Below are 25,423 nucleotides of genomic sequence, written 5' to 3'. Positions count from 1 at the left end.
TGTATTGAGAAAAGCCTGTAGTTTGGGCTTTTCAATATACAACCAGTGCATGAATGATTGCTCGGTATTTGCTTCATACAATTTTAGTGTACCTTTAAGCTAAACACAGCCCTGTGATGGGTGCCATGCTATATTGCCAAGTACCCTAGTCCAATGGAGGAACAGGATGGATGTTACAAAATGACTTTTGTCTTTGACTTTTTGATTGCCATTCAAGGGCTATTCTACATAACGCTGCTGGTGGCTGGATGTCCAAAAATCATAAAATGATCCATTCATCTGCTCCAAAGGTGAATGTCCATTTTAAACACAAGAAAAAAACATCCTGTATTTAGCTGTACCCATGATGTGCGTGCACACAGTAGTGGTTCCCAATGGGCCGTTCCTGGACCGACAGCACCAACATCACCTGGAAACTACTTGAAATGCAAATACTCTGCCCACTCCACAAGTACTGAAATCTTATTCTGTGGGCTGGAGGGTTCAATGGTCTCTGCTTACCAAAGCCCTCCAGGGGATTCTAAGTTTTCCAATGCTAAGTTTGCAAACCACAGAATTAAATCATCTGTACTCAGATGAAGTAAACTATAAGAATGAAAAAAAAAATACAGATTAACTTATGCTGTTGGCATTGGTAAAATCAGTTCACAAGGTAACATGAGAATGCAGGGCCTTGGTAGCTCAGACCCCAGACCCCTTACTCAGGGAACTCAGAGAAAAGATTTGGGGAGTGGAATGCAACTTGCAAACCAGTAACCAGGAGACTGGTCACTACTGATTCTAATCTATGCACACGGTTTTCTGTTCTCCTTGTCCAAACTTGACTATATGTGTGTGACAACAGCTTGCAACATGTTCTGTGAGGTGCCAATCCAGGCATGTCCTCCACAATAGACAGACCATATGTCACAATCAGCCGAAAGCCAACATGGCATCACTGACTGCATCACTGTTAGTCAGACAAATCACAGTAGGAAACATTTTTATTTATTTTTTGAGACAGAGTTTTGCTCTTGTTGCCCAGGCTGGAGTGCAATGGCGTGATCTCGGCTCACTGCAACCTCCGTCTCCTGGGTTCAAGCGGTTCTCCTGCCTCAGCCTCCCGAGTAGCTGGGATGACAGGCATTAGCCACCATGCATGGCTAATTTTTGAATTTTTAGTAGAGATGGGGTTTCAACATGTTTGTCTGGCTGGTCTTGAACTCCTGACCTTGGGTGATCCGCCTGCCTGGGCCTCCCAAAGTGTTAGGATTACAGGTATTAGCTACTGTGCCCGGCCAACATTTTTATTTACCAGCAATTAGGATAAAGGACTCAAAATTGTACTTGGTAATCACATTGGCCATTATCAAAATAGCACATGCTATTTGGAAAAAAAATTCTTTTTTTCTGAGATGTTGCTTGCTGTATGATATACACCTATTCTATGATGACAGGAGCAACACAAACGATGACCATGTTCCAGTGAGCAAGACTCAATCTCTCAAATGAACAAGAGCCTTGGCTGATTCTAAACACTTTCTTTCCTACAGCATATGATCAAATGATTCGAGTTTTTCACAGCATAGAAAGGGTAACCATCTAATCATGCCAGAGTTCTTCAGCATTAATAATCATCAAGAAAGGCACTTTAGGGACATTTGACAAGGAATGACACTAATACGATGAGAACTGGTCTACGTTCTGCACATAACTCTGATATAGTTCAAATAGATTGCATGCTCTGTCTCCACGTGTACATATACATTCATACAGGTGGTACAATCTATGTCTCCACATGTATGTGTATGTATATATCTATGTATATACAAATATATATGGGTATATATACCAACATCTATATACATATATGTGTGTGTGTGCAAATGTGTATCCATAAAACCACAGAGGGGGAAAAGACATTTGTTTCCTTTAATTGAATAGTACACAAAAATTCTAGTCACTTTATTTAGAACAAAGAATAAGAGTATTGGCAAACTAATGCAAAAAAGTACCCTACTAAACCTTTCTATGCACAAAAAAGAGCAGTAAAATAAATACTCAGAACTTTCCCAGGTTGTCAACTATTAAAATAAAACCTTAGCATTTCAAAAAAGCTTATTCCACTGCAGGAAAGAGGGTGGACATTTTTGGTACCATAATAAATCACACACTCACACATCCATATTGCTTAGGTTGAAGAGAACGGAATGAACAGAGGAAATTTCTTCCATGAATTACCCTCCTTTCGGTACCCGCCATGTTTTAGTTATGTTGTATTATTCCACTTAGCTTAAAATATAAAGTCTTGTAGAAACACATTTTTAGGATGTTGAAGTTCTCAAGATATTTGCACAGAATATTTAGAAGTACTTAGAGGAGTTTTGTTAAATGCAGTTGGTCATACTACATACACCACAGTCGCAGTTTCGACAGACCAAGCGCATCTGTGTCAGAAACAGACAAAAGGCTTACTCCTCCTTCCCAGAAACGGGTATATAGACATGTTCTTATTCTTGGGATATGAAAAAACAAGTAGTAATGGCATTTAAAGTTTAATTACTAACTGTATAATGCCTGAGAACAAAATTCAGAGCAATTCTCAAAGGGTTAAGAGTCAGACTCCGGGCATTTCCGTTTTTTAGCTGCAGGCTCCTCAGTCTCCTGTGATTCTAAAGTGCTTGCATTAGATTTGAGTCTGGTGTCTGCTTTAAGGTTGTCCATGGCAACGGTGAAGCCGGAGAGAAGGTAACCCCCACCTCCACTCATCAGCAGTTTAGGATGACTTCGATCTGGCAAAACCTAATCAAGACAGAAAAGACATCCAAGCTTTCCCAAGACAATACAGTCCATCTGAACAACACAATATACCAAAAACCAGAATTTAAACAACACAGGTTCTTTTGATAATTTAAATGGACCAGTTACTTTCTTTCTTTTTTTTTTTCTTTTTTTTTTTAAGAGGCAGGGTCTCACTCTGTTCCTCAGGCTGGAGTGCAGTAGTGAGATTTTGGCTCACTGTAACCTCAAACTCCTGGCCTCAAGTGAACCTCCCTCCTTGGCTTTCCAAAGTGCTGGGATTACAGACATGAGCCACGGCACCAGGTTTTAAATGGACCAACTTCTAAGGAACTCATTTCTTCACATTACAATGCAGAGAAAAGTGCAGAAATTGGTTTAATGGATTTGCTTTTGAAAAATAAAACTGGCCAGGCATGGTGGCTCACGCCTGTAATCCCAGCACTTTGGGAGGCTGAGGCAGGCGGATCACAAGGTCAGGAGTTTGAGATCAGCCTGGTCAACATGATGAAACCCTGTCTCTTCTAAAAATACAAAAATTAGCCAGGCGTGGTGGCACACGCCTGTAATGCCAGCTACTCAGGAGGCTGAGGCAGGAGAATCGCTTGATCCCGGAAGGCAGAGGTTGCAGTGAGCCAAGATAGTGCCACTGTACTCCAGCCTGGGCAACACAGTGAGACTCTGTTTCAAAAAAAAAAAAAAAAAAACTGAAGCAGTTTTCAGTTCAGCCCAGGTTTCTCTAGAAACTGAAGCATGTTTCTGGTGGAGAATGGGTAATGGTCTGGGCAGTACTCTAGAACTGTGCATAGAGCTTTCTTTCTCTTGGCTTCAGGAAGCTTCATGGCCAATAATGGAGCCTGGGTCTATGGAGACGTTGCTACTGAATGTACTACACTCCAAACCTCCCTCCCCCGCTACCCTGTTAACTTTGCCAAGGCAACTTCTCTCCTCTTTCTCCTGTAACCTTAGCTAAGTAAGACAACCTCTACAAAGGGTAGGGTTACCTAAGGCTCAATAGCATCCCCACTACATTAGGATAAGACACCAAGCAATGAGATGGGGCCTATGGCAGCATGGAGGTGCTCCCCTCAGATCTCCCTTCATGAGGGAACTGGCTACGAGGCATTCAGGCAGTAGAACGCCTCCAGCTGCCGCTCCTTTGGGATCCACTACAGCATTCATGCTGAGGGAGGCCATGGGTTGCTCCCAGTCAGTAACTGAGCATGAGTACCAGGGCTGGAGCCTTTCTGCTTAACACAGGGCTCCTTGAATGGCGACCTTTGCACCTGAGCTCGCCATCAGCCTCATGGAAACTTTCTCAGAGCAGCACTGCAGGCTCTTCCTCCCATCCTCCTTTCTCTACCAGCTCCTTGCCCAGGCATCAACCTGCACCACCGATCTTGCTCCCTCTCCCCTTATGTCTCTAAGGCATTTCCCTCAATACATCTCTTACACTTCGATTTCCATCTTAGCATATGTCTTCCAGAAGACCTGAACTGACACCGAGGCCACCAGTAAATCCTGAAAACTTGCCACAAAAACATCCTGGCAGAGAGGAAAGGGACAGTTTCTCATCCACCTGGGAATTTTGCTATTGTCAATTACATCATCCACAGTGATATCGAGGCCTTGGGGAAATAAGAACCATAGCGGTTTGCATTTTAAATGCCTTCAGGGCAGAGTTACAGAGTAATATATTCTGACATAACAAGAGAAAAAAAGGGTCAGAAAAAGTAAGGGGCACATTCTCTGAGTAACAGCCACGAGACATCTTCATCTCTGTAGATAGAAGCAGAAATATCTCTATTTTTATTTTGTTTTTGAGACAGGGTCTTACTCTGTCACCCAGGCTGGAGTGCAGTGGTGGGATCTCGGCTCACTGCAGCCTCGACCTCCCCGGTTCAAGCAATCTTTCCACCTCAGCTCCTGAGCAGCTGGGACTACAGGCACCTGCCACCATGCTCGACTAATTTTTGTATTTTTTGTAGATACAGGGTCATGCCCAGACAATTTATATATATTTTTCATAGAGATAGGGTTTCACCATGTTGCCCAGGCTGGTATTGAACTCCTGGACTCAAGCAATCTGCCTGCCTTGGCCTCCCAAAGTGCTGGGATTACAGGCATCAGCCACTGTGCCTGGCTGAGGTAACTCTATTTAATGACTTCTAGTACTACTGCAAGGACAGTCAAGTCTTGGGAGGGCAGCTCTCGACTGGCTGTAAGAACACGTACCTGGTAATTTCTGAGCCAGGTCTCAGACAGCCTGAGGTTGATGACCCCTCCCCTCTCCCGCAGCTTTGTGTAGCATTCCAACAGAGGCTGCAGGCAAAAACAGAATTCCGTTAAGAGCTACTTCCTGGGATGCAGTTTAGGAATCAACATTCAGACGTAAGAATTCCTGCCCATTCCATTCCAGTATTACCTCTTTGTACTGACAGTAGACCACGAATGGCCTTGAAGGGGCCACAAAGTCCAGCAAAGACAGCAGCAGGGGAGTGGGGTGAAAACGACTAGCTACAATTAAACTGTAAGGAAAATGTCAGACAAATTATTTCTCTCCCAAAGTGGAGCATGGGTTTTAAAATGCATTTAAAATGATCATGTATTTAATTTGCATGACTCACACAAAGAAGAGATTTAAATATAACATTCTAAAAATCTAAAACAGAATACAATCATGAGCTATTTCTTTCTAGGAAACACAAACTGGGTTAGAAGCTCTTGCGGTGCTTGGCAACTCTAAGTGGCATTTAATGACATTCTTGATTTTTTTAAAAAAAATCACCTGGAAACAAATCCAACACTGCATATGCTGCTTTGTGGACATTTGTTATAGCCTGTGTCGCAGCATTTGAGTGCCCCATCTCCTGCGCCCAGTAGGACCACAAAGCCTGTTTTGATGCACTGTGATGGAGAAGGTTCAATTTCTTCTGAAATTCTGAAACTAGCATCATCAATTCCCCACCCCTGCCAGCCTCAGCCTCCTTTCTTTAAAAAACCCCCAAGACAAAATCCTCATCTCAGGTCCCACTAGAATCAAAGCAGACAAGAAGGGAATGCCAATCTGTCTGAAGCAGAGCCCACACGCGCGGAGGAGTCTCCTGCTGCTTCCATCAACGCACCCATCCGCGTTTCTTTCACTCAGCAGAGCGGCAGCCTCTAAATGTCTTTTCCTCTGCTCTTCTTGTCTCCTCTGTTTTTCCTGAATCTTCAAAAAGAAAAAGAAGAAACCAATGTACTGGGGTCAGTCAAATTTATGGAAATGCTCTGGTCTGTCAAAACATTTCAACAATATTTATCAACCTGGACTAAACCCATAGAAGGAGATTGTTTATAAGGAAGCTGAAAAAACACAAGAAAGCCTATATACTATAAAAACCATTATTAAGCTATCTATGCAATGCTTCTGTAACCTAAAGCTGCACCCCAAAGACTGAAATCACACGCTTGTGTACATGTACACACATTCATTCTGTTTTGATAGTTATCATCTTGGGAGCTAATACACTAAAGCCAAACCAAATCTCATGATTTAAGTGAAGTTAACTGAGGGCCTGAGATTACGGGGGTGGTGGGGACTCTTGGCATCCTTACATAATCTTTTTTGCTTCCTCTCTCTTTAGGCCCCTTATGTTCTGGATCTTGAGAAATGGTTTCCATTGTTTCCTGGTCTTCTGGGTGGTTGCTCTCTGGGGCCTCTGCCATGCTGTCTTCATTCTCTTGTTCAGAAGCCTGTTTTTCCTCCAGTGTGCCATTACTTCCTTCAACCAAAGCACTGTCTTTTGGCTCTGAAGATAACATCTCGGCAGAAAATGTTCCATGTAGAAGACTGTCCACTTTGTTGAGGGGGAATTCATAAAGACCATTGAGAAAAGATTTGGGAAATCCAAAACATGCTGTTGCTGCCCGAACAGGTCCACCTCCAGGGTATAGCTGAATAATGGAGCCAAAACCTGAACAGATAAAAGAAACAAATATCTGCCCGTGGAGTGACGCTAGACTATGCAAACCCTCAGTGAGTCCTCCACAGTAATGAGACTGAAGGTCTTTCTATTAATACTTTATTCACAGGCTGAAGAATGGTGCAGCTCCTCAGGGAGTCTGTTTGGAGTCTATGAGTATTACCAGTGGAGGTAATATAATTCTAAAGCAGATAGCAGGAAGTCTCAAAGAAGCTTATCCCCCACTTGATACTACTGTAAAACCCTGTGTCTGCAAATTTGGTTGTTACATGATTGGTGATTGACTCTGCTTCCCCTCACTCCAATCCTCATATGGAGCAGTTACAGGTTCTTATCTTCTATGTGGTCAGAAAAGAAACAGACAAATCAGACTATGCTGTATTCTTCCAGAGAGAATACATGCTTAGTAATCTTCCCACTCACTCCCTTCAATTTAGGCCCAATGAAATGAGCACCATCTACCCAGTTTACTAAAATCACTGTCCTGAAAGCCCTAGCAAGCCACAGGCTCCAGCATCACGCCCACTGACAGTGAAGCTAGAAAGGACAATCGCCATGGGTCAGGGGTACCCATGGGTGGGGTGCTGGGTGATGGAGACTGCGTAAGAAGGTCCCCAGGCTAGGAGCTGTGCAGGTTCACCCAAGTCACTTCGTTAACCCTGAAGTAATTCAATCTGGCTTTCCATGAGTTTACATTTTTGGACCGCCTTTACTCACATCAGGGTGGAGTTTTGTTGAAAATGGAAATATTAAGTCTCACCTCCCATTCGTTCCATCATTGCACCCAGCACCAAGCCTGCACACGTTTCCATCACAATCATTTTGTTGCCAGCACGGATATTTCCCAACGTCAACATCTGGGCTAGTGTATCGTATCTCATGTGGCTAAAGTAAAAACAATAATTCATTCATTTTTAGCTAAGTGAAGCCTACTATTTGAATCATCATTTTTCAAGTTTTGTTTGCTTTATGAAAATTATGTTGATAAGATTATTGATTGCTTTGGAGGCGACAGTAAAAGGACTTACAATTTAGGAGGTAGGAGGATACTTTATGCAGGTGAGCAAGTTTTTTCATTTTACTTAAAATCATGACTTTCTTAAAGACATAGTTCCCCCACTTATACTTTTGAAAGGAAACAAAGCGTACTTAATTTTTCCAGGTTCTCTTGCATAATACATAATTGAAAGAATACGGGTGGATGGCTTCACAACAGTAATGATGGCTTCATATCTGGGGGAAGAAAAAACAGAACACTGACTTGAAAAAATGACTTAAAATATTTTATTTGTAATAAGATATATGTTTTATAAACATATAAAAAAGTTTAATATTATCAGCCTTTAAAAATAAAAACCACTTACTTTTTTTTCTTCTTTTTAATATATTTATCTTGAGCAAATTCTGTCTTGTCTCGGAACGTTGTACTATTTTCAATTAACTGCTGAACTATTTCCTATAAGAAAAGGAGCAAGTAGATTTTCTGAAACTTTACTTTCACAAAACAAGTAACTTCCAAAGGCTTCTTACCCAAGAATGGATCCAATGGTCTGATTCTCCAATCCCTTTTCCACAGAAGTCCAAATAGATGAACTTTGTATTTCTATACTCTATTTGGAATTTATAATAAAATACAAGTACTTTATAACTCCATTTAAACCAACGTAAAAGAACAGAGATATCCAATAAAGGGAGAAGAAAGGTAAAGGAAACTAATTTCTGAAGACACTGGCTGCAAACATTACCGAAAATGAACAAAGTTAAATCCTGATATGCACTGTTATTACATTCTCTACCACTAATATTAGTAATGTCATTCACTTATATTCCTGTATGTAAGACATAAACTCTTTGAAATGTTGAGTTACATGTACATTTCAACCTATTTCTATCAAAGCTATAACTTTTTTTTTTTAACTTAGGTACAGTCTGCTTTAAAAACCAGTTTCCTAAATGCCAAACAGACAAAAACAAAACTAAAAATCCTTTGAATATTACCTCTCCTTTAATGCCCTTGTCCTTCAAAGCTTTTATGTCATCTTGAGTAAGTTTCTGAGATTTCCCATCATCAACTATATTTCGATTATCAGTGCCCGCTTCTTTAGTCTCTAAGGAAAGAAATTGCTCTATTGACATTTATGGTCTGAAATTATTTGACACTTTCTTTTTTGAGTTCATATCCACATCCAGTCCATCAGCCACTGAAGTCTGGCCTCCCGGCTGCACTGCTCCCATCACACCATCCTTTCCTGCCAAAACTACTCCAAGCCTCTAAGTCATCTTCCCACTCCCAGCCTTGCCCCACTACTATCCACCTGGATGCCAGAGTGCTCTCTGTTTAAATGCAATTTGACTTATCTATCCCATGTTTAAAACCATACAGTGGCTTCCCATAGCAATGGAATACATTCCAAAGATGACCTACAAGGCCATCACTGATCTGGCCCCTGCCTATTGTTTCTGGCCTGATCTCTTGACACCTTAGCTTCAGTCACAATGGCCTTCTTTCTGTTCCTTGAACACACCCAGCAAGGTCCCACAGCAGGCTTTTGGCACCTGCTGCTTCCTCTGCCTGGAAGGTTCTATGACAGATGTCTGAGTGGCTGGATCCTTTCTATCACTTGAAGCTGAGCTCATTCTCTTGCTTTACCAAATTAGCACACGCCCCTGCTTTATTATCTTCATAGCATGTGTCACTTCACCATAAGAAATCATGCTGTTTGCTTGTCTACTTGATTATTTTTGGTGTTCCAACTGGTAAGTACATTTTATATGACAGTCTATCTTATGAACTGCCATAACTGCAGTGCCAAATTATACCTGGCATATATTTGGTGCTTAGTAAAAATATGGATATTAATTTAAATGTATCTACATAACTGGTTTGACTCAAAAAACTTTAATAGTATTTATTTAACTTCAAATAATTACTTGTGTTTTAATTAATAAGATATTCTCAATGTTCATTTTAATAAATATTTAATTTTAATTAATAACAGCTTTTGGACAAGAGGTTAAGAAATAATAATAGTAATAGCTAAAATTATGGGCTCTTACTAAAAGCAAGACACTATGGAGAACTTCCTATGAGCCATATCATTGAGCACTCAATACAACCTAGGCATTAAATATGTTTATGACCCAATTTTACACATATAAGGATGTAAGACTCACAGAACTCAAGTAAGTTGCCCAATGGTACAAGGCGAGTGATGAAGGTAGAAATTGAACTTAGTTGGATCCAAAACCAGACCTCTTAACCTCTACACCACACACTAACCACCTTACAGCTGTTACATAACTTCTGGGCACTGAAAGAACTTTACATATGTTCTTGCAATGACACAGAAACGACTCATAGGATTAAATGCCTGGTCCAAGGTCAGAGAACTCCACATATGTTCTTGCAATGATGCAGCAACGACTCATAGGATTAAATGCCTGGCCCAAGAGCAGAGAACCATTTAATGGTGGCCTGGAGACAGAATCCAGGTTATCTCAGGGCCAAAGGTAGTACTTGCTTCACTCCACTAAGCTGCAGTTCTTAGATTATGAGTTAAGATTTCTTTTGGGGTAGCATTGTCTAGCACTTGGGAATTAGGTGGAGGTTGAGATGTTTCTGACTAGTCAGTTGGACAGCATCTATTTCACACATCCAAAATGTGCACCTGCAGTAGGCTCTTCCCTCTTCTTCTTGGGCTGTAGACTTCCTCCACTGGTCACTTCAAATGTGGTTCCATAACTATGGCCAATGACGTTATCCAGGTAGAACCACTGTTTTTCGAAAGTTACTTTTCTAGGGAAAAAAAGCAATCAATTAACTGAGTATCTTTTGTATTCAGTACAGAAAAGACGTGTTCACTACAGTTTATTTCAAAAGTGGTCTCCACAATGGAGGCTCAGCAGCATTATCTCTGAACATAAAGCAACAAAGGAACTAGGGAGAACCTGGTTGGGATAGAGACATACAATTAATGAATAAGCCACAAGAACACTGAATTTTGGAAAGGGGAAGCAAAGACAGAAGACATTCCTCTTCTGGTACACTGGGCTGACCCCAGTTTGCATGTCTACCAGAATGTCCAAACTCGCTGGCTCTGCAGATAGCCTGAATGGTAGACAGGATCCCCAAAATTGCCAGGCCTGGACATACACTGTGACAACTCTTGCAACTTACCCTAGAAAATCTCAAAACTGAACAATCATTGAAGTAACAAGGATTTAACAAATTTCCTGGGCTTGGTCTGATTGGCCATTTTATTTGAAAATTATCTAATAAAAGCAAATTATACTTGCAAATTAACACTGACAATCTACACACTTGGAAATGGAGCCTAACACAGACAATGCTCTACTGAGGACCAGGCAACTTGAGGTTTTCCTATGACACAGATTTTTTATCTTATTGCAATTTAAAAGGGAAATCCCACAGGAACACAATCTTTTTTTCTCAAAAGAAGAAAACTAACATCTGCTGAGTGTCAATCAGGGGCTAGGCAGTGTGTGCTAGGTGTGATTCACGCTTTTTGATTTAATTCTCATGGTAATTCTGGGACATAGCTCTTTCCAGAAGAGCAATCCGAGGCCCACGGAGAAGTATCTTGTCCAAGATTCACAGTTGCAAGGTGTTGTTGGAGCTGGGATTCAAATCCAAATCTGTGTCTAAACCCAAGCCTCACTCTTTCCACTATACCACACAGTCTACTCCAGCAAAGACCTAAGGACCTTAGAAAGCCCACCTAGCTTCAGGACATGGCCCATGTGCACAGAACACTGAATTCTGGGAATCATGTAGTGGTTAATTCTGTTTGTGCCCCATCCCACTCCTTCTCTTCCTCTCTCTGTGCCACCAGGAAGCTATGACAGAATATACTGCCACATCACCCACACTTCCGTGTCAGAGGCTTACCACCATTGCTGGTCTCTGGGTGTATCACCTTTATTGGTTCCCTAAATCCTGCCACACTTTTGCGTCACATCTTCATTAAAGCTTACTCAAACCATCTGAGGGAAATCCTGTAAGATCATAAGTGATTCAGATATGGCCAATTCTTGTTATTTGCTGGGTCCCTAGATACTTACATACGACAGAATGTAACAGACACTCAAAATATTTGCTAACGTAAATCTCCTCAGATGTTGCAATTCAGCTCAGCCCAGATGTGCACCCCCACCCTCATCCTTCAGTCACCCAGGTGCTACTGAAACACCGGATCTGGCCAGGAGTGGTGGGTCACACTTGTAATCCCAGAACTGTGGGAGGCCGAGGTGGGTGGGTCACTGGAGTCCAGGAGTTTGAGACCAGCCTGGCTGACAGGAAAAACTCCGTCTCTACAAAAAATGCAAAAATCAGCTGGGTGTAGTGGCATACACTTGTAATCCCAGCTACTTAGGAGGCTGAGGCAGGAGTGTCACTTGGGTTCAGGAGTTTCTCTACAAAAAGTACACAAATTAGTTACTGAGGAGGCTGAGGTGGAAGGATTACTTGAGGTGGAAGGATTGCTTGAGCCCAAGAGGCAGCGGTTGCAGTGAGCCAAGATCACACCACTACACTCTAGCCTGGGTGAACGAGTGAGATCCCATCTCAAAAAAGAAACAAACAAACAAACCAAACAAAAATACTGGATCTGAGATAGGTGGGTTTACCTCTCTGCAAGCCTATGTGATATACAGAGGGGATGATGAGTGTCACTTAAAACTGGCTGGTTTGACAGGTCAGGTCACTGCCCCTGGTCAGTAATGTGCGGCCCAGTAAGAGGGATGAGGAGGCCACGTCTTCACTGGGAAGGAGTAGGATTTGCAGAGTCTACTTTTCTGAGAGCCTGGACTGTTTTTTGCCCAACCAGATGAGTGTAGCCCCAAGGGTGATGAGGGAGTCTGACCTGGGATGCAGTTGAGCTTAGAGAGTCATTTTCTAAATAAAATGGAAACTGCCACTATGACTTCTGTGAAGAAGAGGGCCTGATGAAAAGTATTTCCAAATAAATGTTTAGGGCAGTGGTCCCCAACCCTTTTGGCACCACAAAAGGGGAAGGTCAGACGCACTGGTTCATGCCTGTAATCCCAGCACTCTGGGAAGCCGAGGTGGCCGGAATTACTTGAGCCCAGGAACTGGAGACTAGCCTAGATAACATAGTGAAACTCTGTCTCTACAAACAAAATTAATTAATTAGTTTAAAAAAGAAAAAAAAGAAGAAGAATTTAAAAATAGTTAAAGGTTGGTGCAGGAATTACATTTCTGGATTAAAAAAAAAAAAAAACACATCCCTCATAAAAGAAACTTTTTTTCTTTACTAAATTAGTGCCTGTGCAAAAAGCTTGGTTATCGCCAGCTTAGTGCTCTGGAGACTTGTTTCTTCACTATTTTATAATGCCTGTTTCACCTTAAATACCAATTAACGGTTTGCTTAAACCAGGAGTAAATGAGTTCATCTGAAGTAAGTACTTATCAGAAATTCCAAATCTCATACTTCTTAGTCTGCAGAAAGCTGTTCTCCTGACATTGCATTCAACTTATCTCTGTCAAAAGTAATCCAATAACCTAGCTCAAAAGAAACTGTGGCCGGGCGTTGTGGCTCACATCTGTAATCCCAGGACTTTGGGAGGCCGAGGCAGGTGGATCACCTGAGGTCAGGAGTTCGAGATCAGCCTGGCCAACATGGTGAAACTCCATCTCTACTAAAAATACAAAAAAAAAAAAAAAAATTAGCTGGGCATGGTGGTGGGAGCCTGTAATCCCAGCTACCTGGGAGGCTGAAGCAGGAGAATCGCTTGAACCCAGGAGGCAGAGGTTGCAGTGAACCGAGATCACACCATTGCACTCCAGCCTGGGTGACAACAGCGAAATTCCTTCTCCAAAAAAAAAAAAGAAAAGAAAAAAGAAGAAGAAACTGTGGTTAGCCAGGTGCTGTGGCTCCTGCCTATAATCCCAGCACTTTGGGAGGGTGAGCGGATCACTTCAGGTCAGAAGTTCGAGACCAGCATGGCTAACATGGTGAAACTCTGTCTCTACTAAAAATACAAAAATTAGCCGGGCGTGATGGTGCCCGAGTCCCAGCCACTAGGGAGGCTGAGGCAGGAGAATCGCTTGAACCCAAGAGGCAGAGGCTGCAATGAGCTGAGACTGCACTACTGCACTCCAGCCTGGGTGACAGAGCGAGACTCCGTCTCAAAAACAAAAAAAAAACTGTGGTTATATTTCTCAGATAAATTAATCCAAATATCCCAATAAATTTTCACCATTAATAAGCTCTTAGGACTTAGCAACCTCACCAGCCCTTTCAGAAAGTTTTCAAAATCCCACTTCTCTACTATTATAAAACAGTGATACTAGTCAGCGGGTACACAAACCAAACCTAATTTCGAGTTCTGAGGCCTTGAGCAAATTGCTTTTTAGCAATTTTCCCAGCTTTGAATCCTTTGGTGAGTAAAACGAGGGAAACTCAAAGCAATTCCACACTCTATGGTGAATTGTCTCTTTCATCTATTCTGTGTATCCTGTTTGGGTAGAGAAGAGGATGGAAAGCCAGACTAGGTAGGAGAGGTTTCATTTTTTTGTGGGATAGACCCTGACTGAAGGATTAAGGAGGAAGGAGGATCTATGGTGGGAAAAAAGGCGGAACCTGAAGGAGACTCTGGGAGACAAGGATGAGATCCCAGAGTGAAGAAAGGAGGGAGTGTCTGTGGAAAGACAGTGAAGATCCCAAGGTCTTAGGGAAAGAACTTCAGGACAGGTGATTAGGGATGTGGAGAGGGAGGCCTTGGCACCCTAGGGCCAAGAATGGAATTCTGGGGAAGCAACCCTGTGGAAAGACTGAAAAGGATGCTGAAGGTGGACAGCCAGATATGAAACCATGGAGGGGGCTCTGGGAAAACAGGAAGGTTAGGGGAGATTATGAGGTTCGAGGACGGGATCCTGGTGGAAAAGCCTTCTGTGACAGAAAGATCCGAGGAGACGAGGGCGGGGAATGGGGACCGAGAGAGCCAAGAACTGCACCCTGGCGGGAGAGGTCTGTGGAGAGACCTGGAGGGAGGGGGTATCTACAAGGTGGGGGCGGGAGACCCCTAAAGTCAGCGATCTGACTTACTTTCTCCGCTGGACTTGTACTGCTTTAAACACATCTTCACGTTTCAGCACCACGAAGTCGCCGTCGCGGATGCGGTGGTCTCCGGGATGCTGTGGCTGTGGGCTCGGCTGCTCTCCTGAGCCCTCCATGACGCTCAGCCGGTCGCCGTGCTCCACGGCGTCTCGCCCCTCCTCCTCGATTGTAGCCACCGCCAGCCTCACTTCCCACAGCCTGGCGCACTAGGAGCCCGCCGACCGGCACCGCCCCCACGTGTTACACGCCGCTTCCGCTTTCCGGTCCAGACCTCAAGACCTCTTCCGGGAGCCTCTCGGCTTCCGTCGGGCCAAACTCCTTGATTGGCTGCACTCCGCCCCTCCCCTCCCGTCTTGCCGCTTCTTTGAGCGGAAGTTGGATCATTGAAGCGCCAAAAAAGAATTTAGGGGAACACCTGATTTTCGCTTGAGGCACGATTGCGGCGCTGTACGCTACAGATACTTTCTGGAAGCTGCGGTGGGGAAACTGAGTTTCCCGAGCCGTTGAGAAAGATGGGATTCAGCACCGCGCGGGGACCACAGGAAAGCTGAGGCTCAAGAGAACCGCGGACTTGGCAGGAGCCGCCTGAGGAGCTTAGATCTCGGAGACTCTTAGTCCCGTTGTGCTTCTCTACGGGACGAGGGGAGGGAGAATCCGGCCGGACAGATCTGCGCGTATCCTGGAGCCGGCCCAGTTGTGAACTAGGAGAAGTTTGGGACCTCTGTCCCAAGCAAGTAAGAACTTAGCCTTAGGAGACGTAAATAAAGTAGTAAAGAAGCACAACTACCCAACTGTTATTTTTTACTCGTTCTCCGGTCCTACCTCTTACGTCTTTTGAATTTGTTACAATTCTCAGCGTATTGTCTCGTTTGAGAAGGGTATGGCACACAGCGTTGTTGAAGGAGCGCCTCAGCTTGGGAGCCTGAAAGAGTTTTATCTCTGTACTGTCAACAGACAACTTTGATCTTGATCGGTTTGCTTAATTTCTTTGAGCATCAGTTTTATAATGCGTAATGCCTAGTTAATTATCGGAGCTCTGTCGTGCCGTTAAATCGTGAACTTCGTCGTTACTAACTTGTTTTATTAACTAAACCCCTTTTAAGTAAGGATTTGGATAGGTTATTTTATAATGAATTGCAGTGCAGTGTACAGGTATATCTTTATTGTATAGTTAGGGTATGAATCATTTTTAAGTAGATTTGTATTTTAAAAGAACGATTTTGGATTTACAGAAAAATTGCACAAAAAGTGAATGTGACACTGCAGGATTGACTGTAAGAAGCTATGATGATGTATCCCTAGTGTCTCACAGGTCAGAATTATGTTCATCCTGTCCTGCCCTATAATAATAAGTCTCAAATACTGCGAATAAGTTTTCGTAGAGTTAATTACCTGTCCTATTTTCATTTCTGTGATGGGTACTTCTTGTAAACAGGTACAGTACCTGCCCTTATTTTTAACCTATGAGCGTCTAGTATACTTAAACCATATTTAATAGTTATTAAACTATTATGGCATACCTTAAAAAGCGATAGAGATTAGAAACTTAACTTGGGTCTTGTATCACAGGTGCACAACTTTGCAAGCCTGTTTGCTAGTCTTGAACCTAGAATACATTAATTTTTCCTTTTTTATTACATTCATACATTTTTAGGAGCACTTTTCCTTATAGTTTTGGTGAAGACCTTTTTAATATCTGTCTTTTAGGAGAGATGAATAGAGAGTATAGAGGCAGAGGATTTGGACGAGGAAGATTTCAAAGCTGGAAAAGAGGAAAAGGTGGCGGGAACTTCTCAGGAAAATGGAGAGAAAGAGGACACAGACCTGATCTGAGTAAAACCACAGGAAAACATACTTCTGGTAGGTGAGGTCAATGATTGATGAATTTTTTTCACTTAATGAAGGAAGCAATTCGTGTCTGTCATACAAGGCGGTTTATCTCATGCTTCGGTTTGTCTTTTATTTCATGCTACTCCTTAGTAAGTATTTGAACATCGACGTCCCAGATTCTTACTCGAACCTCTAATTTGGATATTCTATTAATGAGAGTCTCATTTGGAAAGAGAAGCACATTGGAAAAATGTTGACTCTGTTTCTACCAACCTAGTATTTTATTTTTTTCAGAACAAACCCCACAGTCTTTGCTTTCAACAAAGACCCCACAGTCAATGCAGTCAACATTGGATCAGCTCATACCATATAAAGGCTGGAAGCTTTATTTCTCTGAAGGTAGGGTTAAAAAAGTGCTAAAAAGCACCATAAATCATATTTTCTTAACTTGTCTTTGGATGCTATATCTTGTATTACTATAATTCACTTACTAACATATACCTGCTTTAATCTTAGTTCACCCAAACAATTAAATGATGTTTATGTTTCAAAAGCATTTTAGACTTTGTATCAGTCAGGAAAGCAGAAACCATACGGATATTTCAAAAAGGGGACTTAATACAAGAAATTGGATACAAAAATGGAAGACTGAAAGAGTAGAAAGGAAATACTGAGGTAACCCCCCAGAAAGTAGTAACTTGAGGAAGCAGCAACCATCCTTATAGCTAAGAGAATAAAAGAAGTTCTGAGGTTACCAGAATGTGGGAATTCAAAGGTTGGAGAGGTCACAGCATAGCTGTTATTTTGACTTTTGAGGGGCACCCTACAAACCTATGCTTAGACTTCTGAAGGCTACCTTACGGAGCTGTACTCAGACCACAAGGCAAATGAAGCTGCTTGCCACTGGTAACTGAGGGGGCATGACTCAGTGGTGCTTGGAACTGGAGGCTAACACTATCGTTATGCAGCTGCAGAGATGCTGAAAAAAATTGCAAACAATAAATTCCTTTCTCTCTTCCTGCCACCTTCTACACTCTAAAGTGCCTTCAACTGGCAGAATTTAAAGAGAATCTGAGACATGTAGGGTACAGATCTGAATTATAGCATCACAGAGCAGAAAGAACTGGGCTTGAAATCAAGGAACAATAACAAATAGAGCTTTGTGTAGAAACACAGGTAAGGAATCTCCCTTTGATAATTAAGAATACCAGTTAACCTACATCAGTCTGTATAGGTGCAGGGAACTGTCTTTTCTGTGCTCTTACAATACCCATTTGTTTCTTAGGTCTCATCAGGGGTGTGTGTGTGTATACTTTTTTTTAATCACTATATTGTTGAGGTCCAGGACCCTCCCGTACCAGGCACTCAGTAGTCATTTTGTGAATGAATAGAATACTTTACAAGTGTTTTCTTTATTGGAAACCTGTTCGTTTTTTTCCTTCAGTAGAATCTGTTTCATGAATGATCTTTTGTTCCTTAGGATGTATTAGTCACCAGCACTCACATTGTTCCCCTGGCAGGTAGCTCAGAACACTATAAGTGATTTTTGGACAGTCCTAAAGATGGAGTTCAAGCAGTGCCTTAGCCTTCACCATCTGTTCTTCCAAACTACTTTATTGTACTGTTCTTCTGTGAGAGACATATTTGAAAATGTAGAACTTTAGAGTGTAAAAAAAAAAAATGCTTTTCAGTTTGGCCACCATGGTCAAGCGTTGTTGGTCTGTCTCCTGATCTCAGGAAAGACTGTGATTGTCTTCAGTTCTGTTTCAGAATAGGAGCTTAGTTTATGTGTCTGGTTTTGACTTTATTGTAATTTTTGGTTTAAGCTTATTGTCTAAATTATTTGAACTAACATGTCCTGTTAGGTGTCAAAGATGCAAAACAAAGTTTCCCAGATAGTGGGGCTTTTAGAGAGAGAAGAGTTTCTGTCTGCATTTCACATTATGCAAACCTAAATTTGTTTTAGAATCTTAAGTTTACATTCTATACCAGTTTTTATATGAATGCAATCAAAATACAAAGCAATTAGAAAAAAATCATCTGCCATGTATATAGTGCTGCTTTTGTCTCATGAAAAATACGCATGTACATGTGTGATTATAGTGCTAATGCCATATTTGTTGGATTAGTTTACAGTGATAGCTCTCCTTTGATTGAGAAGATTCAAGCATTTGAAAAATTTTTCACAAGGCATATTTATTTGTATGACAAGGTAAGATTCCTCTACAGCAAAGCTGCCAGTCGTATGCCATCTTATCAATGTATTTGAGGTACTTGTGATTATGGTCACAGGCACTGGAGTCAGACTGCGTTGGTTCAGACCTCAGTTCTGCCACTTACCGGCAGTATGGACTTTGATTAAATCAATTACTTCTCTGTGCCTCGGTTTTCTTTCATTTGGAGATAGAGGTATAGATACCTACCTTAAAGGATTGTTGAGAGGCATCAATACATTAATATATTTGAAATATCAGAACCATGCTTGGCACAAAGCTTATACTTATGGGGTACTTACCATTATCACATATAAACATTGTATGCTTTCTCAAAGTGTATAACAGAATGCTCAGTTAATGGTAATTGACTACAGAAAAGCAATTATTGTTTTCATACTTTCTATTTTATAGGATGAAATAGAAAGAAAGGGAAGTATTTTGGTGGATTTTAAAGAACTGATAAAAGACGATGAAGTAACTAACTTGATACCAGATACAGCAAATGAACTAAGAGAGGCACCTGAGAAAACTTTGGCTTGCATGGGTTTGGCAATACATCAGGTAACTATATGTCTTATGCATACTTTTGTCTAAACTTTTTTAACGTTTGCACACACATGCACACCTTGTCTAAGTTTAAAGGAAGATTTTACAGTGACTGTACCTTCTATAAGAGATACTTAGCTTTTACGAAAAGATGTTGGCTAGAATTGAGAGGTTGCAATACCATTCTGAAAGATACCATTCATTCTATATACAACAGCTTATGTAATGAAATATTTACTTCTAACTCATTTGGATTTGCTTAATCTTGCTAAAGATTGTGCAGAAATTAAACCTTCCTTTCAAGAAGTTATACAGTCTCATAGGGAAGATAAGACAAGGAATCATGGTGTTATCAGTTATGATCTTAGAGCAAAAAAGAGCAACCTTAGATTTAGGTTCTGTGGCATGAGGCAAACCACTGAGTGTCCCTGTATGTCAAATTGTGAATAACAATTTGTACTGTGCCTGCCTGAGTTTTTTTCAGGGTCAGGTAATACAACATATATGAAAACATTTTAAATTTTTTAAATTTTTAAAATTTATTTTTTATTTATTTTTTTGAGGTGGAGTCTTGCTCTGTTGCCAGGCTGGAGTGCAGTGGCACGATCTCGGCTCACTGCAACCTCTGCCTCCCGGGTTCAAGTGATTCTCTTGCCTCAGCCTCCCAAGTAGCTGGGACTACAGGTGTGCACCACCATGCCCAGCTAAGTTTTGGATTTTTAGTAGAGATGGGGTTTAACCATGTTGACCAGGGATGGTCTCGATCTCTTGACCTTGTGATCCACCTGCCTCGGCCTCCCAGAGTGTTAGGATTACAGGCATGAGCCACCGTGCCCGGCCAAAAACATTTTTGAGGCTAGCAAGCAGATAAATGCTTCAAGGTAATGTGTAGTAAATCTCAGGACAGGCATACACAAAGTGCTGGGGCATTCAGAGGGGCATTCTCCTACCTCTTACATGTGCTATTCATTCAGCATAGAATCCCTTTCCCCTCACATAGATTATTTGGGCCTAGTTCAGTTGTCTCTCTGTAAAACCTTTCTTGTGACAACTTTTCAAAACTTGCATGGTATTTTGTCTGTACATCTTTATGGTCCTTATAACAATTAACAGCTATATATATGCATCTTATTTTGCCTCTTAGGTTGTCAGCAAACTGCGGTACACAAGTGGTATTAAATGTTTGTTTATTTGTTTATTTATTTGGAAATGGAGTTTTGTTCTTGTTGCCCAGGCTGGAGTGCAATGGTGTCATCTTGGCTCACTGCAACCTCTGCCTCCTGGGTTTAAGCGATTCTCCTGCCTCAACCTCCCAAGTAGCTGGGATTATAGGCATGCACCACCACGCTCAGTTGATTTTTGTATTTTTAGTAGAGATGGGGTTTCACCATGTTGGTCGGGCTGGTCTCAAACTCCTGACCTCAGGTGATCCACCCACTTTGGCCTCCCAAAGTGCTGGGATAACAGGTGTGAGCCACCGTGCCCAGCCTGTTTATATTATTTAATGTTAAATGCCAAGGGAGTGAGTATTAGGTATTTTAAAGGTCATTTTTATTTTCTCTGTCTTGACTGATCAGTGAATAAAGAGAAACAGGAATGCTTTCTTTTTTTTTTAATTAGAATCAAGAGGTGATGGTTTTTAGGACTACTATAAGGGCTTTTAATGTTAGGTTTAGTTGGGACAGAAAGTAGCAGACTGGGATGCTGGAGTTTTTCAGTCCAGGGACAGCAAAATCCAAAGTAAAAGATCCACTATAAAGTAAGTAGTCATAATTAAATATTAGATTTTTAAAGGACTGTTAAAGTTTTCTGTTTTTATTCTGTTTCTGTCCATAAACTTTATATTCTCTATAAAAATAGAGTTCTGTATAAAGAGGATATTTTGTTTTCCAACTTCAGAGTAAACATCTGTCCTGTTTAGGTATTAACTAAGGACCTTGAAAGGCATGCAGCTGAGTTACAAGCCCAGGAAGGATTGTCTAGTGATGGAGAAACAATGGTAAATGTGCCACATATTCATGCAAGGTAAGGAATTTGACATATTAAATTACTATTACTTAGAATGGGACCTTGAAGGCCGTTTAAGAATGAGAACCCTCATTTTATAAGAACAAGGAAATCGGTAAAAAGGACATGAGTTCCTTGCCATCTCACTGATCATCACACTGAAGTAAACTCATTGAAAATTATTCAAAGACATCATGACAGATACTTCCTAAATAAGGAAGAAAATGTTGATTTTCTAACCTGCAAATTTTTGTAAACATTGATTTTGGATGTGAACTTATCAAGACCCTGCTGTGTAAGTTTAATAATCCATGTATGGGTTGAGTATCCCTAATCTGAAAATCTGAAATCTGAAATGCTCCAAAATTCAAAACTTTGAGCCCTGACATGACACTGAAAGGAAATGTTCATTGGAGCATTTCAGATTTTTGAATTAGGGATACTCAACTAGTAATATTGCCAATATTTGAAAGTCCAAAAAATCCAAAATACTTCTGGTCCCACACATTTTGGATAAGGGATATACTCAGTCTGTAATATACAAAGTGGTGTGTATTTTGTTCAATTATTAGGTTTCTATTAGATACAAGAGAATAAATGAAATTATTTTGTTTTTCTTGAATTCATCCTTAAGATTTTAAATTCATTAGAAGAATTCATTATAAGTTAATCATCGGAGTTTTGTATTTCTTTTCCAGAATTTATAGAAGGCAATTTCCTAGCAGTTCTTTAAAAAGAACTTAGAAACCCAAAGGTTTTTAAATCTAGATTTTCCTTTTGGCATTATTTTTTTCCTTAAATTTTTTTTTTCTTTTTTCCTTGAGAACAGCCTGTGAGATAAGAAGAAAAAGGAAGATTTAGTGTTGTGTCTTTCTAAGAATGGTTTGGCTGGGCACGGTGGCTCACGCCTGTAATCCCAGCACTGGGAGTCTGAGGCAGGCGGATCACTAGGTCAAGAGATCGAGACCATCCTGGCCAACATAGTGAAACCCCATCTCTACTAAAAATACAAAAATTAGCTGGGTGTGGTGGCACGCACCTGTAATCACAGCTACTCGGGAGACTGAGGCAGGAGAATCGCTTGAACCCGGGAGGCAGAGGTTGCAGTGAGCCGAGGTCGCACCACTGCACTCCACCCTAGTGACAGAGCGAGACTCTGTCTCGAGAAAACAAAACAAAACAAGAATGGTTTAATTCTTGTGAGATTTCTGATATATCAAAAGGATGATTTGGTTTGAGAATTCCATAGTTACTCCTAAAAGAAACTTGTGAAAATATAAAAAACATCAAGTTTCTGTTTTGTCTTTAGGGTGTACAACTATGAGCCTTTGACACAGCTCAAGAATGTCCGAGCAAATTACTATGGAAAATACATTGCTCTAAGAGGGACAGTGGTTCGTGTCAGTAATATAAAGCCTCTTTGCACCAAGATGGCTTTTCTTTGTGCTGCATGTGGAGAAGTTCAGAGTTTTCCTCTTCCAGATGGAAAATACAGTCTTCCCACAAAGGTAATATGTTCTTGAACTGCTTCTTTATTTATCTTGGTAAAGAAGGCAAATCAGAATACAGAAAACATTTCCCAATGTTCCTAAACACAGAGCTTATTTTTATTTTTGATTTTTGATTTTCTGCTTTTATATTATGAAATACTTCAGGGTAAGAAAAATATAGAAATAAATAAAACATTCCACTACTCGTAACCCCGAATTTACGTTTTTCAGCTCCAAATACATTTTTTAATGATATAAAGCATTACTGGCACAACTAGTGTCTGTGTTTTACCCTTTACCTGTACCATTCCCAGGGATGATCATTATCCTGAAGTTATTATAATATGCATCTCTTCCATTCATATTTCTGTTGACTTCTAGGTATACACACCAAGTTTTTTTTTTTTCGCTTTATTTCTTCTACTATTTAGAAGTGATGGGTTTTTTAAAATCTTTATTAGCCTTTATTAAACTAGATTTTAAAACTATGGAAAAGTGCAGAGAATAGTGTAATTAACATTTATCTACTCTATGATTTGGCAAATATTAATGTTTTGTTGTTTTAGTTTAATTTGTAACAAAAATATGGTTACATAGTTAAAGTTGAAGTCTCTCTGTTCTCAGTTTTATTCCCTTTATTTGCTCCCCAGATGCAACCACTATTCTGAAATTGGCGTGTGTTCTTCAAGTTTACATTTTTATTCTTGACTATGTATGTAGAGTTAGTTTTTTGTATTGCGTTTACGTAAATGGTATACTGAATGTAACATGCAGCTGTTTTTTTACTTGGTTATTTTGAAGTTCTACCTATTTTAATACATATCGAATTCTTTCATTTTTACTGTTGTGGAGTGTTGCTTTAAATAAATAGCCACTATTCATCCATTTTCCTGGAGGTAGACAATTGTGCTCTTTCCAGTTTTTTATAATTACAAATGATACTACAGAGAACATTCTTGTACATGTTTCCTTAGCAGAGGAACACTAAGTTGTAGGCTGCACTTTTTTTTTTTTTTTGAGACGGAGTCTTGCTCTGTTGCCTAGGCTGGAGTGCAGTGATGAGATCTCGGCTCACCGCAACCTCCGCCTCCCGGGTTCAAGCAATTCTTCTGCCTCAGCCTCCTGAGTAGCTGGGACTACAGGCACGCGCCACCATGCCTGGCTAATTTTTCTATTTTTAGTAGAGACAGGGTTTTACTATGTTGGCCAGGCTGGTCTCAAACTCCTGACCTCGTGATCCGCCTGCCTCAGCCTCCCAAAGTGCTGGGATTGGCCGGCTGTACTTATTTTTAACTGCATTAGGTGTTACCAAATTACTTTCCAGGGTATTGTTCCCAACTTAAATCCCTGCTGGTAGTGTTAAGCAGTTACCATTTCTCCATACTTTCAGTAACACTTGGTATTGTTAGACTTGTACATTTTTGACAGTTTGGTAGGTGTAAATAATATTGCATTTATAATGTGAATTTTTCTGATTTCTGTTGTGGTTGAGCATCTTTTCATATCTTTACTGGCCATTCAGTTTCTTTCTTTATTGAGTTTTCTATTTATATCTAATGTTCATTTTCCTGTTTATTGGTTTATTCTTTAATTTTGTGTTTTAGAGATGGTGTCTCATTCTGTTGCCCAGGCTGGAGTGTAGTGACATGATCATAGCTCATTGCAACCTTGAACTCCTGGGCTCAAGTGATCCTCCCATCTCAGCTTCCCAAGTAGTTGGGACTACAGGTGCCAGCCACTGTGCCCGGTTCTATTAGTTTATTGATAGGAGTTCTTTATACATTCTAGATACTAATTATTGTTGATTATGTACATTAGATATTTTCTGCCTGTCTTTGGTTTGTCTTTTAACTTTGTGGGTTTTTTTGTTGTACAGTTTTACATTTTGACATCAAATTGTTATCTTTTCTTCCATAACTTGTACATTTTATGCCCTGCTTAAGAAGCCGTTCTTCGGCTGGGCGTGGTGGCTCATGCCTGTAATCTCAGCACTTTGGGAGGCCGGGGCGGGCGGATCACCTGAGGTTGGGAGTTCGAGACCAGCGTGACCAACATGGAGAAACCCCATCTCTACTAAAAATACAAAATTAGCCAGGCGTGGTGGCGCATGCCTGTAATCCCAGCTACTCGGGAGGCTGAGGCAGGAGAATCGCTTGAACCTGGGAGGTGGAGGTTGCAGTGAGCCGAGATCACACCATTGCACTCCAGCCTGGGCAACAAGAGCGAAACTCTGCCTCAATAAATAAATAAATAAATAAGAAGCCCTTTTCACTCAAGCATTATAAACATATTTCCTGCATTTGCTTCTAATAACCCTAAGTTTTGTTTTTTATCTTTAGATCTTTTGTCCATCTGGAATTTAAGGCATTGGTGAATGGCATAAAACTAGGAATTTAAGCTGGGCATGGTGGCATGCACCTGTAGTCCCAACTACTCAGTAGTCTGAGGCAGGAGAATCGCTTGAGCCCTGGAGTTTGAGACTAGCCTGTGCA

General features: G+C 41.0%; 2 protein-coding genes across 11 annotated transcripts in view; one reads left to right on the top strand and one right to left on the bottom strand.

The window, feature by feature from the left end:
- Nucleotides 1-1,892: 1,892 nt before the first annotated feature.
- Nucleotides 1,893-15,088, bottom strand: TRMT6 (tRNA methyltransferase 6 non-catalytic subunit). 3 transcript variants are annotated; one of them, XM_005568392.4, is made up of 11 exons: nucleotides 14,831-15,088; nucleotides 10,412-10,539; nucleotides 8,742-8,851; nucleotides 8,108-8,199; nucleotides 7,893-7,976; nucleotides 7,504-7,628; nucleotides 6,376-6,734; nucleotides 5,904-5,989; nucleotides 5,204-5,306; nucleotides 5,014-5,100; nucleotides 1,893-2,781 (listed from the first exon to the last, which is right to left on the bottom strand). In XM_005568392.4, the coding sequence occupies exons 1-11, from the start codon at nucleotides 14,956-14,958 to the stop codon at nucleotides 2,590-2,592; spliced, it is 1,494 nt and encodes a 497-aa protein (XP_005568449.1). In that variant the 5' UTR covers nucleotides 14,959-15,088; the 3' UTR covers nucleotides 1,893-2,589. The 3 variants fall into 3 exon arrangements, with proteins under 3 accessions (XP_005568449.1, XP_045218466.1, XP_065378863.1); XM_045362531.3 differs by lacking the exon at nucleotides 5,204-5,306; XM_065522791.1 differs by lacking the exon at nucleotides 8,742-8,851.
- Nucleotides 15,089-15,192: 104 nt separating this feature from the next.
- The window catches only part of MCM8 (minichromosome maintenance 8 homologous recombination repair factor), a 43,769-nt gene continuing 33,538 nt past the window's right edge, over nucleotides 15,193-25,423 (top strand). For 3 of the 8 annotated variants that reach the window (XR_012419165.1, XM_015457813.4, XM_005568390.5), the window contains exons 1-7: nucleotides 15,193-15,576; nucleotides 16,550-16,702; nucleotides 16,967-17,071; nucleotides 18,802-18,884; nucleotides 19,300-19,449; nucleotides 21,356-21,459; nucleotides 22,751-22,949. Coding sequence is in view for 5 of the 8 variants with exons in the window: in XM_015457813.4 (XP_015313299.3) it covers nucleotides 16,555-16,702; nucleotides 16,967-17,071; nucleotides 18,802-18,884; nucleotides 19,300-19,449; nucleotides 21,356-21,459; nucleotides 22,751-22,949 (789 nt within the window). In the remaining 3 variants the exon portion in view is untranslated. Of the gene's footprint in view, nucleotides 15,577-16,074; nucleotides 16,155-16,549; nucleotides 16,703-16,966; nucleotides 17,072-18,801; nucleotides 18,885-19,299; nucleotides 19,450-21,355; nucleotides 21,460-22,750; nucleotides 22,950-25,423 lie in introns of all 8 variants that reach the window. The other 5 variants (XM_065522788.2, XM_074004813.1, XM_074004812.1 and 2 more) reach the window with 2 other exon arrangements.

Source organism: Macaca fascicularis, chromosome 10, assembly GCF_037993035.2.
Source record: "Macaca fascicularis isolate 582-1 chromosome 10, T2T-MFA8v1.1".
NCBI classification, from domain to species: domain Eukaryota; kingdom Metazoa; phylum Chordata; class Mammalia; order Primates; family Cercopithecidae; genus Macaca; species Macaca fascicularis.
This window is presented reverse-complemented; position numbering and strand designations above follow the sequence as displayed.